General features: G+C 38.1%; 1 protein-coding gene across 1 annotated transcript in view; it reads left to right on the top strand.

Annotated features, from left to right (window-relative positions):
- Window positions 1-13,798, top strand: part of LOC135717423 (homeobox protein unc-42) — an 83,627-nt gene that overhangs the window by 32,205 nt on the left and 37,624 nt on the right. The window contains exons 2-3 of the mRNA XM_065239506.1: window positions 11,869-12,047; window positions 12,194-12,301. Coding sequence (XP_065095578.1) covers window positions 11,869-12,047; window positions 12,194-12,301 — 287 coding nt within the window. The remainder of the gene's footprint in view (window positions 1-11,868; window positions 12,048-12,193; window positions 12,302-13,798) is intronic.

Here is a 13,798-nt window from a genome sequence, read left to right as displayed (position 1 = left end):
ACAAATATAGAGAGATTTACAATTCCAGTCTAGGAATGTTCTAGGTCACTCATACCTGGAGATTTATTTTCCTTGAAAGATTACTTTATATAATCCAATCTCGCAGCCATTTCTTGAGAGCATCTTGGAAAATGATGACTTCGTGAGTCCATCATTTCTCTCCATCATGTGCCGCAGAGAAGATTTCAAGGAATCGAGAGTGATCAAATAGTAAATATCTAAGACCAGTCTAGTCCATGAAATCGATGGAAGGGAAGAAAGCGTAGACCTACAGTACCAAACACTTCCTGTTAGAAGTTTAATAGGCTGCTCAAATTTTAAATATTAACCCAAAATGGTTCAAAGATGGGTGGTAATCAATTTTACAAGAAATAAATTCCAAAAAGGAAGACTTTTAATTTTCAAAACTTACCTTTGCACAACCACATTTTAATTTTAAAACGAACAAATTTCGTCTCTCCCCACGTCAAATCCATACCATACTTAAACATAATACAGTATTGATGTCGCGTATGGGATTAGCTCATGGTAATTAGAATTCATTTTTCTTTATCCTAAACAATTTCCCACGAATGCTATCCTCATCAAAAGCTCATTCACTCCCACAAGCAAACACACATACACACAAAACGTGCACATAAATATAGAGCATAGAAAACCACACCAACCCTGCCCAGCGTCAGCCGCCATGGCCAGGCGAATGAATGGCATATTAGTCGCGTTTTGATCCGGGTCATAATCGAGCAATCAATTGGTGGTATCCATTTAAATAATACTAATTAATAAATTAATTGTAATTAAATTGACGATTATCAGCGTCGGTAATTACATAGTAATAGGCTAAACCTAAATTCGGTGTGCTGCTCGATGCCCAGCAAATAATGGTGGCGGTCGGTGTTTATCGTGTTATTAGGATGCTCATGAATGGATTGGACGTGATTATGCGTGAACGGGAAAATGTGGATTTCGGTGAAAATCAGATGGCCATGATCGCAACCATCACAGTATAAGGTTCAATCGTTCACTCGCTCATCGCCTACTTCGAGCCGCGGACAAGGGAACGAGTAATTGAAGTTCGCCATTACTCTTTTTTTTTTCTCCATTCCAATTTTCCAATGGAGACGGATGATGACAACGGAACGAGTCGGCTACAGCATAGAAAAAAAATAGAGATAAAAGCTGCATATAAAGTTTGTTTGTCAATTCATAAAGTTGTTATCAAAAGCTTTTTAGCTCTTTATTACTGTTTTCTCCGTTAAGACTCTGCGCGGGTGGCGTGGGAGAGAGCACTCAGAACCCGTACACGTCAAGGATCACCATCCAGCAAGCGTTGTTGCTACTGCCGATGTTTGAGTGGATTGGGTGGTGTCATTTTCGGGATAAAAGCCTGCCTTTGTTTTTCTCTCCATCACTCTTTAATGGAGCATGTTGTTTTGTAGGCAACAAATTGAGTGTTAGGAGATAAAGTACATCACATAACTACATGCCATGAGCCACCATCGCATTTTTTCCATTTGGCTGAGGTTGATGCTTTTGTTGTTTGATTATGTGTTTTTATTTTCTCGTGGGTTCTGATGGTTATGATGATTAATGGAGGTCGCTTTTATGTTTGATGTCACTGCTATATGATCAATGGTGTAATGGTGTTTTGTAGTTTCATTTTTTTTTTTATTAAATTGGGGTGTGTATTGTTGTCACACGGCGGTACCAATGTTCATCCGTAACAAAATTCTAACATATCGCTCGTCAAACCGTGACTTCAACATCATGGCTGGTAAGACAGTGTAGACAGGCACTTCCGGAAGTGTCTTTTGCTGTCAAATTTTACGTATGTATTATCGTCCATGATAACAAACACCGATTATCCACATAGCAGGCTATGTAACTTCCGAGCCCTCGGTTTGACGGATGCGGCCTGTTTCTGACTCCGTTCCAGTTTCGACTACTTCTTGAACGTCTTTGAACCATTTCTTTTCTTGGCAGGTTGTACGATACTCGTAGAGGTTCTCAGTTTATTGTCTCGAACAAAGATACTCTTCTTCCTGGCGAGCGTAGGCGATCTTCCTGGTTTAGAATTACAGGTCCCAGAAATTGTTCATTTCATTACTGCAATTACAAGGAAAAAATACAACGCAACTGACAACCGCAGTATGTCATTAAAGCTAATATGCTAATGCTAAATGCTAATTTTTATCTGAATTGGCAATACTCCAATGTTCTATTCAAATTTCATAAAAAATAAAAGTTAGAAGAAAATTGTCATGGCTAGCTTCGATACATTTTTTAAAACTATTTTCTCCTTGATTAGGGTAAGTGTGCCAGTTACTAGTACTCCAGTGACCAGCTCAAATTTGAAATAAAATTTTGCGGTTTTATTTGCCTAGATATATGGCAAAATCTATGTTCTAGCCTTGCATTGAATTAAATTTGGTGAAGAATACATAAAATTTAAATTTAAGATAGGGCCAATTAGGGAACCACTAGGCACAGAAAGGGAACAACCAGGGTGCAACATACTGGATAGAAAATTCTTAATGGTCCAGAAAACTTCAGATGTCGCATAATTTATTCCAGAGGCCATATTTTATTTTAAAATTAAGTGGTTAAACTATTTTCTACATTATAAATCGTTATCCAGAATACCTTTCTGGACTTTTAATCACCGACAAACCGACATGAATGACCATGGCAGAAACAACAGAATTTCTGACCAAAGCACACTACTGACATTTGGCTCCGTATTCTCGGGAAATATTCAGCTAAGCCATGAACCCGCATGCAAAAGTCATGAATTGCTTCGTGTCTGATCTATTCTGGACATATTATTTTTATCTAGATAAAATAAATCCTATGGTTTTGACAGTTCGGATCACTGCACATTTAAATCGGCCATTTACGATTTTCGGGCATCAGTCAGAATCAAGTGTCATGTCGGTTTGTCGGTGTTTTAATCCTGCTAATGAATCATTTAAAAAAAAAACTGGACTTTAAACACAAATATTTCCCGATTCCCGGGAAATCCCGGGAACAGCCATCAGAACTAATTCCAGGGGGTATTGTTATCACCGACAAACCGACATGAATGATCATACAAAGTATCATCAAATGTATGATCAAAGCACAAAACTGACATCTGCCGCCGTGTTCGCGAAAATTGTGTATCCTAGCCACGAACACGCATACAAACTGGTTCGTGTCTAATCTATTCCGGGCAAATTATTTTTATCTAGATAACAAATTTCTATGGTTTTGACAGATGGGATCGCTGCACATTTGAATCCGCCGTTATGGATTCTCGATCAAGAGTTAAGTTTAAGTTTCATGTCGGTTTGTCGGTGTTGTTATAACGTGACAGTTGTAAAATTTATGTTTGACACATAAAATCGGCCAATTCCGCTTTATGAGTAGTAGGGTGATTCAAAATATCGCTTAGCTAGGGTAAGCACCTAGCTAAATCGATTCTAAATCAGGTCCTGATTATTCTCTCAAAAATGGAACTTACTGTTATGCGAACTGATACTGCACTGGCCCTTTGAAGTTAATCATCGGGGTTCGTCATAATGATTCACGGGTAAGCTTTCTATTCTTTATATGAAATTTTATCAGCTACAATTTATCCAAAGACCAATTTTTTAGTTTTTACACATTGAGGATGATTGCTTGTCCCAAGCATCGTCTATTGGTTCTTTGCGTAATTACAGCTGATCTGGCAATAACAGAGTAGCAACCGTGGGCGGTCAATCATGCTCATGCTCATGCTATCAATATAAGTTTCAAAAGTGAAATTTGATTCTATACTGCTTTCAGTCCTTTGAAATCAATTCATTCTTTAACATTTGGTTTTCAGATGTACTTTATTGTAATACGTTAATTTTATATTTGGATTGGATTTGAATTTCGACGTTTTGTCCATTCGACTTTCCAGTCCCTTTTGTCCTTTCGTTTTTTTACCTTCTGTTATGTCAACCTTTAATCTTTCGACTTTTTTCAGAGATTCTAAAAAAAAATTAAAAAAAATGTGTTAAACTTAAAATTATTGCTTCTGTGCTAAGTACTCAAGATATCCCATATTTTAGATGATCCTGATAAATAAAAAATCATTGAACTCTAAGAAAATGTATATTACATAAAAAGCCTAATGGAGATATAATTATGGGCTTGGAAATATCCAAGGATCTTATCTGCATTGGAGTTCAAAAATACAGTCACTTTGAATTAGGTACATTTAAGATAATTTTATGAAAGTGTTATAGTAATTAAAAGGAAATTAATGAGATGATACCAATGAATTTCAGAGATCAATTCTAGGTTAGTTGTGTGTCTAGGAAGAACTCTAAGAGAGTCTTGGCAAGAACTTCAAGGCAATTATAGTAAGAATTTTAAGGAACAACCAACTCCAGATGAATTTCTAGGAGTGTTTTGAGTATAATTTTCGGTAGTTCTGAGGAGAATTCCATGATGACTGTGAGGAAGATTTTTTGAAGAAGATGATTTGCATGAGTATTCCAAAAAAGTTCTATGGAGAATTTCAAGAGGATTCTGATGTGGTATTCAATGTAAATTATGAGAAGAACTCTAAGGGTATTGAATTCACATTATAGTTTTATAATAATTCTGAGTCAATTCCAAAGAAATTTTGAGGACAATTCTTAGTGATTTCTTAAGGGTAAGTTCCACGGTAATTCCGAAATTAATGGCAATAAATCGAATTTTGTGGGTATGACTGCGAAAGATTTCAGAGAAAAGTCTCATGGGAATTCCAAGTATAGTTCCGATAATTTTTTTGCAAAGAGCAATTTTTGGCAGAATTTCAATATTTTCTGAGAAGGATTGCACGTGAATTCTAAGGAAAGTTCATGTGAATTACAAATAGAATTAGAGAATAATTATTCTGGGACCAGTGCATTTTTTCATAACAATCATCAGATGTGCCCCTGGCCACCACACCTGTATACGAACTAGTTTCTAAACTGCTATCGCTTCGATCTTCATTTATTTGTATGTTGTAGTACTTGTTTATTTAACATTATTTTATATATTGCATGGCTAGTAAATAAGTTTTATTTCACATATTTAAAATCTCATTATATCACTATATAACTATCATTATATAACTATAATTTTCATTTCTAGAAAATAGTTGTCCTGTAGATCCTGAAGGACCAGAAGGTGTATCAAATAGCTTATCATTGTTATTTACTTTTTATTTTATTATAATATAATATGAATTTGGCCGGTTGCTTTTGGTGCAGCTCCACTTGGTTATTTGGCTGAGATCATTCCTTTTTATTTATTTATACAGTAACCCCTCCCTATCTTTTAAACATCAATTCAGCTTATCGTTTACCAAAACGAACCTTGCTGCAAACCCTACCCTCTTACCCAACATCCCAGTGACTCCTCGTGGAAGTGCAGAGGATTTCTCGGCTTCCATCAAAGCGAGTGTCACGTCAACACATTCCTACCCATTCCTTTCTTGACCTGCGTTCAGGCGCGGCTGGCGCTGGTATTGCCTAATTTGAGATCACCAGTTTTTACACATTGAGGATGATTGCTAGTCCCAAGCATCGTCTATTGGTTCTCTGTGTAATTACAGCTGATCTGGCAATAACAGAGTAGCAACCGTGGGCGGTCAATCATGCTCATGCTCATGCTCATACTATCGCTTCGATCTTCATCCTGATCGCGCTTTTTTCATCCTGATTCTTTCCTTCGTCCAGTTTTTCCTTCTCTGGCTGCTTCCGAGTCTTTCGCTTGGGACAAGAATTCATCCAGTGCCCTTCTATCTTGCAAACAAAACACACGTTCTTGTTCCGTTGACACAATGCATTCCCTCCCGATTGAGGAAATGCAGCGATGTAGGAATTTCTTTTTTCACATTCATATATATATATCACGTACTCCAGTGTAAATATCGAAACCCAGCTCGGCTGGAAATTGTTCATGGACGACGCGCTTTACTTTACCGTATTTCCCTAGGCCAGCTCTTTTTCAGGAACTTCAGGTGGCAAATCATACACTCGCACATACTCATTGGATATATTCCCTCGCATTCGACATGCGTACCAGCGTTGCCAGATTGTTTTAAAGCTTATCGGTATCGAAGGTATTTAAAAATTGGTATTTATCGGTATTTACTTTTTAATTAATTTTATATTTTTGCCGTTTTTTAAAGCGAAATTTTTAACGATGGTGAGGGGAATTACTTTAACACTTTAAACACTCTTTATTATCTATTTTTTTTTTTAATTATCGATGTCCTCCTGTGGTGATAAAAATTGTGGTGAAGTAGTTTTTCAATTTAATATCATTAAATGAACAAAAATTTGGAAAATCAGCCACAACAACGACTAAACTATGGCCAATAACGACAAACAATATTTTCCCTTGAAAAAGGCCACAACCCATGGCCAAAATGTCGGGCAGATTACATCGCAGTCGCTGCAGTGTTTTACACACTTAATCTAGCTCGGTAAAATCTCCAATAGCCGATTACCGCGGCACTTACACTTTTGCTGATATATCTGCAAAACATCTGTTTGTTAGCTGATATCTCAGCATGATGATATTTGTTAGCTGAGTCTAGGCAAATGTTTTACTGAATCTTAGCAAAATAAATTGCAGAACTACTCGGCTGTTGGAATCTCGGCGAAAATTTTTAAGTGTGTAAGACTGTGAATGCCGTTAGTCAAAGCAAAATTTTAGCTTTTAAACTATGATCGGAAAATTCCGGAAGAAAACTCCGAGGAATGTTTGAATTAGCTTCTGAACGAAGCTGAAAAAAAATTCCAGGAAAGACGAAAAAAGCTCTCCTGGATGAAGTTCGAGGAAAGTTCTAAGAAAAGTTGGAAAAACATCCGGGAAACTTGCAAGACACAAATTGAGAAACTTGTGGCGAAAATTTAAATACACTATCGGAAAAAATTGGATGTCACATCGAAAGGAAGTCAGAAAATTTCGGAAATCGGTAGTAAATTTCCAGAACTAGCCATTTCCAGGGAAAGCCAGGAAAAACAAAACAAACCTTTGGCTTATGGTCAAACTTCCAGAAGAAGACGAAAGAAATTTCTGGGAGAATTAATTGAACTTCCTGGAGAATACGAAAGAAACTTCGTGGAGACGCTGGCAGAAACATCCTAAGTTAGATTGGAAGAAACATCTGATGAAAGTTGGAAGCCAGAGCGCTTACGGAAAAGTTGAAAGAAGCAATGACATAATTCATAAAACATCCCTGAAGACTCCGCAATTTCGCTGAAGTTTTCGGAACATTTCTGAAATGCACTTAGGAATATTGCATAATTCCTAGAAATTCCTTAAAAGTTCTTGTAATTTTCTTAAAATTAGGGGTTGTTTTGGAGTTCTCTGGTCATCCTCGAAGCGCTCGGAATTTTTCTGATTATAATGAGACTACCGCAATATCTCTAATCACCTTTGAAGGTCTCTGGACTATCTTGAAGCTTGCGAAATCTCTTAAGTACTCTCACAATTTTCTTTAATTTATTGTAACATCAGCATTGAAGTTCTCTGATCTTCCCGATTTTTTAATTTTTTAAAGTTATCGACTCTGGCATTAGTATAGAACTTCTCAAAATGTTCTCACAATGTTCTAATGTTCATGTAACTTTCGTTACGTTTCCGAAATTTGCATGATCCCCTCAGGACATTGCTGAAGTTTTCGGAAATTTCCTGAGTTTCTCGGAACTCCTTTATAATTTCAGCAATTTCATTGAAATTTTTTGATCTGTCCTGATGTTCTCTGAGCTTCACTTAAGTTCCTGAAGACCATTTAATTTCCCTGAAGTTCTTTGGACTTGTGAAGTATCCAAAATATGTATGATGTTTCCTTAAATTCACTAGAGCTCGCTGGACTTTTCTGAAATCTCCGGGTTTTGGAATTTTAACAGAAGTTAATAAAACTGTCTTTAATTTATCGAAACTTACACAAAAGCCTGGACTTTTCTGAAGTTTCAGAACTTCTTTAATGTTCCTGCAGCTAGTGTGAATCCACAGTAAAAATCTGACAGCATCCTTGAAGTTCCGGGAAAAATTGAAAAAACTGGCGGGAGAAGATGAAAGAATCATTCGAGCGAAGGCTGAAGAAGCTTCCAAGCATGCTTGGCATGCACAGTTGTACACACCAACTGCTTATTTGTTAATAACTTTTCACTCAGTTGTTGAAATTTAGTTTTCTTTCAAGTAATTGATAGATTAGGATGATAGTTTACTATAGACATGCAAAGAGTAGGTAATATTATCATTTGAATCAACACCAATGAATTTTTACACTTAAAGCCCGAGATGTGCAGCGAGCATTTCTCACTTCATTTTTGCAACGCAAAATCAAATACAGTTTATTACTATAATTAAAATCTCATTTTTTGTACATACCTATAAAAAGCTTAAACTCTATTCTATCGACTGCTTCAAACAGAACTATGTTTCGTCAACTCTGTGCAAAGATATTAGCAAATGAGCAATTCGTGAGCAAAACTGTGTATGCCAAGCATGCTTCCACGGTAAGCTGGAAGAAAATTCCAGGAAAAGTTGGATTAAATTTCAGGAAGTTTAAAAATGAATAAAAAGTTCCGGAAGTTAAATAATGTTTGAACAATATTTCTCGATTCCCCAGGAATTACTGGAAAGAGCCATCGACTATTTCTCGATTGATGGGTAGCCAAAAACGGTGAGGAAATGCAAACATTAGTCGAAGCATAAGGCATCTTTTGAGATGATTGTTTAGAATTTTGAAGGCTCAAGAAATGTGAATTCCTCAAAAGATTCCATTTTTTTTTTTTTTAAATCGGTATAAATTGGTATAAAATCTCAAAAATCGGTATTCTGAGGAACCTTATCTGTATATCGGCATCTAGTTCGGAAATCGGTATAAATACCGATAAAGCGGTATATCTGGCAACGCTGATGCGTACCTTGACTGGCTTTCCATAATCATATTGGAAAATTAATTGCTCCGGGTTATGTTGTTGTTATGGGTTTTAAATCAATAATGCTGATTTGCGGTTTCCGGATATAATGAATACTGAATAAGGTTTATATACAGTTTATTATTAATGCCTAATGGGAAGGCTGAACAAGTGGAATCGCTAGGGGCACTTCATTTATTTTTGAGAATAATAGATGAAAATAATTATATTATGCGTTCTTATACACACTAAGATTATTTTACCGAAATCTGTGAAATTTTACCGAAATCTCAACAGCTGAACGTTCGGTAAACAGTTCGGTGATTTTTCACAGATTTTCAGTGATTTTTCACAGATATTCGTTGACAAATTACAGGAAAACTGTGAAAAATCACCGAACTGTTTACCGAACGTTCAGCTGTTGAGATTTCGGTGAAATTTCACAGATTTCGGTCAGATAATCTTAGTGTGTACACTTTGTTTTGTTGTTTTTGAACTAAACTAATGAAAAAACGTATGATTCGATGGTTCACATCGAATTCATTGATATATTTGATGTTTATGCTCGATATGACGAAAATAGGCGCTTATGCCGAAATAGTCCCCTACCCTATACTAAACTAACTTAATTTAACTGAGTAAGAAAGCGTTGCGCCAGTGAATTCCAATTACAGATTTTCTTTAGCGCCAATCCGTCGATGCAATGGCTATCATGCGATATCCTTCAATTTCGTTGCACGCAAAATTCCATCTAGTAATTCAAAGCCACATGGCTGTTCTAAGCTAAACCCAGCCTAGTAAATCGCTATGGCACTCCAATCCATACGATGCTAGATCCCAAGCGTTTAGGCTTTGTAAGAACAAGAAGTGCAATGGCTTCCAATGCAATTGTTCCAAAGTGCGATGGTGGTCTCTACCCGAGCAGTAGAAAATAACTAATGATTGCCTAATTCTGATCTGATACCAAAATTTGGTGTTGATCAGCATGTCATAAGAGGTAAAATACCAAAGAATAGTACCAAAAAATTGCATGCACAATTCTTTGTAAATAACAAAAATTGATATTTGGGTATCAATTAAACGAAGGGAGATTTTACGCGATACTTAAAATTCAGAATTTTTTCTGCGTATGTCAGGCTCGTCAATTCCATATTGAGGTTACCAGTTATGCTATTTTCATACATGAATTTAGTAATAATAAGTTATTTTCTCCTGCTCAGGGAGTGTTGATAGCGATGGTGTTCCAAATCCATGGTCGAAACCAGCGTCAACCCAGTGTGGAAGGATTATTCCAGAGTGCGCATAAGGGCCGTCATCCGGCTCGAAGGACCAAAATGTAGATAAAATTCTCCTTCAACATCGGTTATATAATATCTAAACCCATTATATTTTGGCGAAACGCAGATTGCACTCCACACAAAATTGAAAATATTTCTCCCTGAAAAACAGTGTAATATCTAGCAAGTGAGTAAGGATGCTGCAGTCTCAACTCACGAGACTAAACACCAGCACCTGTCCTGATCTATTTTTATGTAGGGAGCCATCAGTATAACATAAAATGCTATCAGATATACTTCTTTCCAGATAACCAGAGGTTAACTCATCCCGAGAGGGGAATCGTGAAAGAAAAGTTCTATAAATTGTGATTCACATGATTTGCATCCCTTAAGTCAGTAGAAAAAGGCGCAGCTACAAAGCAAGACCATGCTGGAGGTGACTGGATTCGATTCCCGGTTCGGTCTAGAAAATGTTTGGATTGGAAAATTTCTCGACTTCCTTGGGCATAGAGTAAGATTGTACTTGCCACACAATTATACGAATGCTAAAATGGTACAGGCATCGAAAGCTCTCCATAAATCTTAATTAATAGATCACTTATATCTACACGCAATAAGCTTGAAATGCGAAGAAAATAAGAAGAAGAAGAAGAAGAATGATTTGCATCCTATAAGCCAAGTACCCATAATCGGTATGTACAAGGCAGTAGGAGTTGTAGAGAACGCTCCAGACAAAGTCCGTTGAAGATGGCTCAATTCCGTCTGAACCGTTCTTATCTCTCCTTTCTGTCACCACGTAAGACATCCGTAGGCCGCATCCGTTGGTCGTACAACAGTTGTGTTAATCGAGTTTATGTACTTAGTTTTTAGTCCCAGGTTTTCCCAACGGTTCTTCAGCACTAATCAAAGGTCATGCGTGTCGTTTTACTCTGAACTCAATGTTCGCTGTCCAGGAAAGCTTGGAGTCTAGGAGGACTCCCAAGTACTTAACTTAAATGGACAGTTTAAATCATCACAATTAAGTGAGGCTTCATATGAGAAAAACGGATACAATTCCAAAATAATGATGTACAACGACATGCACTGAGCAAACGATACGTACATTAAACGTAGCGATTATGACCCGAACAAATATAATGCCATTAAGGTTACTTTTATTCGTGGCGTAGCTCCAAGGTCCACGAAAATCTGAATGGAATACAAACTTTTAACAAACCCACTTCAAAGCAATCGCCAAATCATATCATCATTAAAAGTAGATAAATCAACCAAAAACTCCACCACGCATTTCATTTCATATTTATAGTCCTAGTCCATATGGTGTACCCGTTATTAGAGGATCTGCTACAGTTTCACAACCCTCATCCCGTAGGTCATCAAATTTCATTCAGCCTATTTAATGTGTGTCATTCATCCCCTAGACGACATGACGGCGACCCGCTGGGAGAACAAATTGAAAATGCACTTGACTCGTACCGGTTCTATGCTATTTCCGATGAAAGATATCCTTCCCTCGTCATTACTTCAACTTTTACATTTGGGTTTAAAATTTCCTGTCCCAACTTTTTTCACCGTCATCATCATCATCATCATCACAGATACTAATGCTAAGCGTTCTTTGCTTTTCGTTTCTCCCTACCCAAAAAAAATGCCACTCACTCATTCTTTAGCGGAAGGTGCTTTTAAAAAACTAAAACCCGAACCAAACAGTGGACTTTCGTCGGTGTCCGGTAGCATCTCGTCACCCGGAAGTGGTATCTCGTCCCTGCCTCAGCATGCCGGCCACACGCCTACCACGGCATCCTGTCCGACACCGGCACGAAGGCGGCATCGGACCACATTCACTCAGGTAAGGTCGACATCATCATTGCAGCACAGTAGGCTTCGATTTATCCTACATTTAAGCCTACTGTGCAACTGAAATGCCAAGTTACTCAAACTATGTTATGAGTAAAACGTTTCTTTCTACATTGCGTCGTCCATATCTGATTACAGGAACAGTTAGCAGAACTAGAAGCGGCCTTTGCAAAATCCCACTACCCCGATATCTACTGTAGAGAGGAATTAGCACGAACTACCAAACTAAACGAAGCAAGGATACAGGTTAGTACACATATCCACGCCCGCCTGCTGCGTATTCATACACACGTACGTCACTTCGGTGCACGTTTCTGTCAACACAGTAGCAGCTACATATAAAGCTGGTGAAGCGCCTACTATACGGCGACAGGAGCAGCAGCGAAATATGGCGAGTGAGATGGGAAAAAATACCATCATCCTGCGAATCATGTGCGGTTGGCTGAGCTTAATTTGGTATGCTAATTGACACAGCGCGACAATTGAAATTTCCATCGAAAGAACGGTGCCTCCTCGTGTCGTCGTGTACTCGCACAACAACAAAAAAGCCCGACACAAAACGGAAACAGCGCGACATCTATTATGCTAATTTTCTTCATCTCACCTGATTAATATTCACGATTGATATTCATGACGTTCTAGAATTTTGTTAAACAACGCTTAAGCCATCCTCTTGGTCGTTGTTCGTTCGATCCGTCAGTGTCGGATAAATCACTCAATTTCAACTTGGGAGCTTCTTTAAAAAACATCATCCTCTTTAATGGGAAGAACATGTCCTTCGGCACTTTTCAGGTCTCAATTAGCTAGCAGGCGCACGGAGTTGAGAGCCGTTCTTCACTCTCGAATACCAATTAGCTCCCCCTGGCTGTGTAGTAGGTATGGCGTGGCGAAAGGATGAAATCAGCACGGAGCGAAAATGTTGACAGTTGTCAGTTTGCTTTCTTGTGGCACCCTTCCTGGATGTAGGATTTTTATTTCACCACCAAAGATATCCTATTCGCGATAAAATTACACACCACACGTCATCGTTTCGGGCAATGGGATCTGTCCAAAACGAATGGAACAGAACCACCCATCATGATCCGTTTGATACGATCAAATGATGCTAATCCAAGTCTGTTAGGAACGCAACAAAACTCGGGGATTGACCATTGCACAGCGGTATCTTTCCGCAGTTTTCCACGCCACACAGGAGACGGTTTTCGTGCAACCCCTCTGCGCCCTATTACTTTCCACGTGGCGGTGCGCACTCAATTGGATAATCCTCAAGGGTCTCTTTTCAACGGTGGTAACATTTAGTGCATCAGGTGTGAACAATGCAATCAATAGTTCATTGGAATTGTATGCCCGCCACAGGACGCAGTTGACTTTGATCTCGAGCTAATAGAATTAGGGTCGATTGGTCGTCTCGTTCTCGTCACGCTCTCCGCGTACCAATCCAAGCAGCCTTGTGACACGTGTCAATATGCAGGAATTCTGTGTTTTGTTTGCAGTTGCTTCAATTGAAGTCAATGATTCGTTCCAAAAGTGTCCAACACTTTAATAATGTCCAAAATTGGCGCCACACCGTTTTATTTTCACATAACTGGTTCACAGTCAGTTTCTCACCAAACGAGTCCAAATTTTGGGAGGCTAATCAGGAACAGATTGAGAACCGCGGAGCAAAAATTTCAAATTTTGCATCAGGCTGGGTGTGCACTAGGTGGGTGACGTTGATTGGATTTGATTTTCCAAGTAGAACCT

The sequence above is a fragment of the Ochlerotatus camptorhynchus genome, unplaced genomic scaffold (assembly GCF_037179485.1).
Source record: "Ochlerotatus camptorhynchus isolate MF236.1 unplaced genomic scaffold, CSIRO-AGI_Acam_v1.1 ptg000055l, whole genome shotgun sequence".
Taxonomy (NCBI): domain Eukaryota; kingdom Metazoa; phylum Arthropoda; class Insecta; order Diptera; family Culicidae; genus Ochlerotatus; species Ochlerotatus camptorhynchus.
The sequence above is the reverse complement of the archived record's forward strand: the minus strand, read 5'-3'. Positions and strand labels throughout refer to the sequence as shown.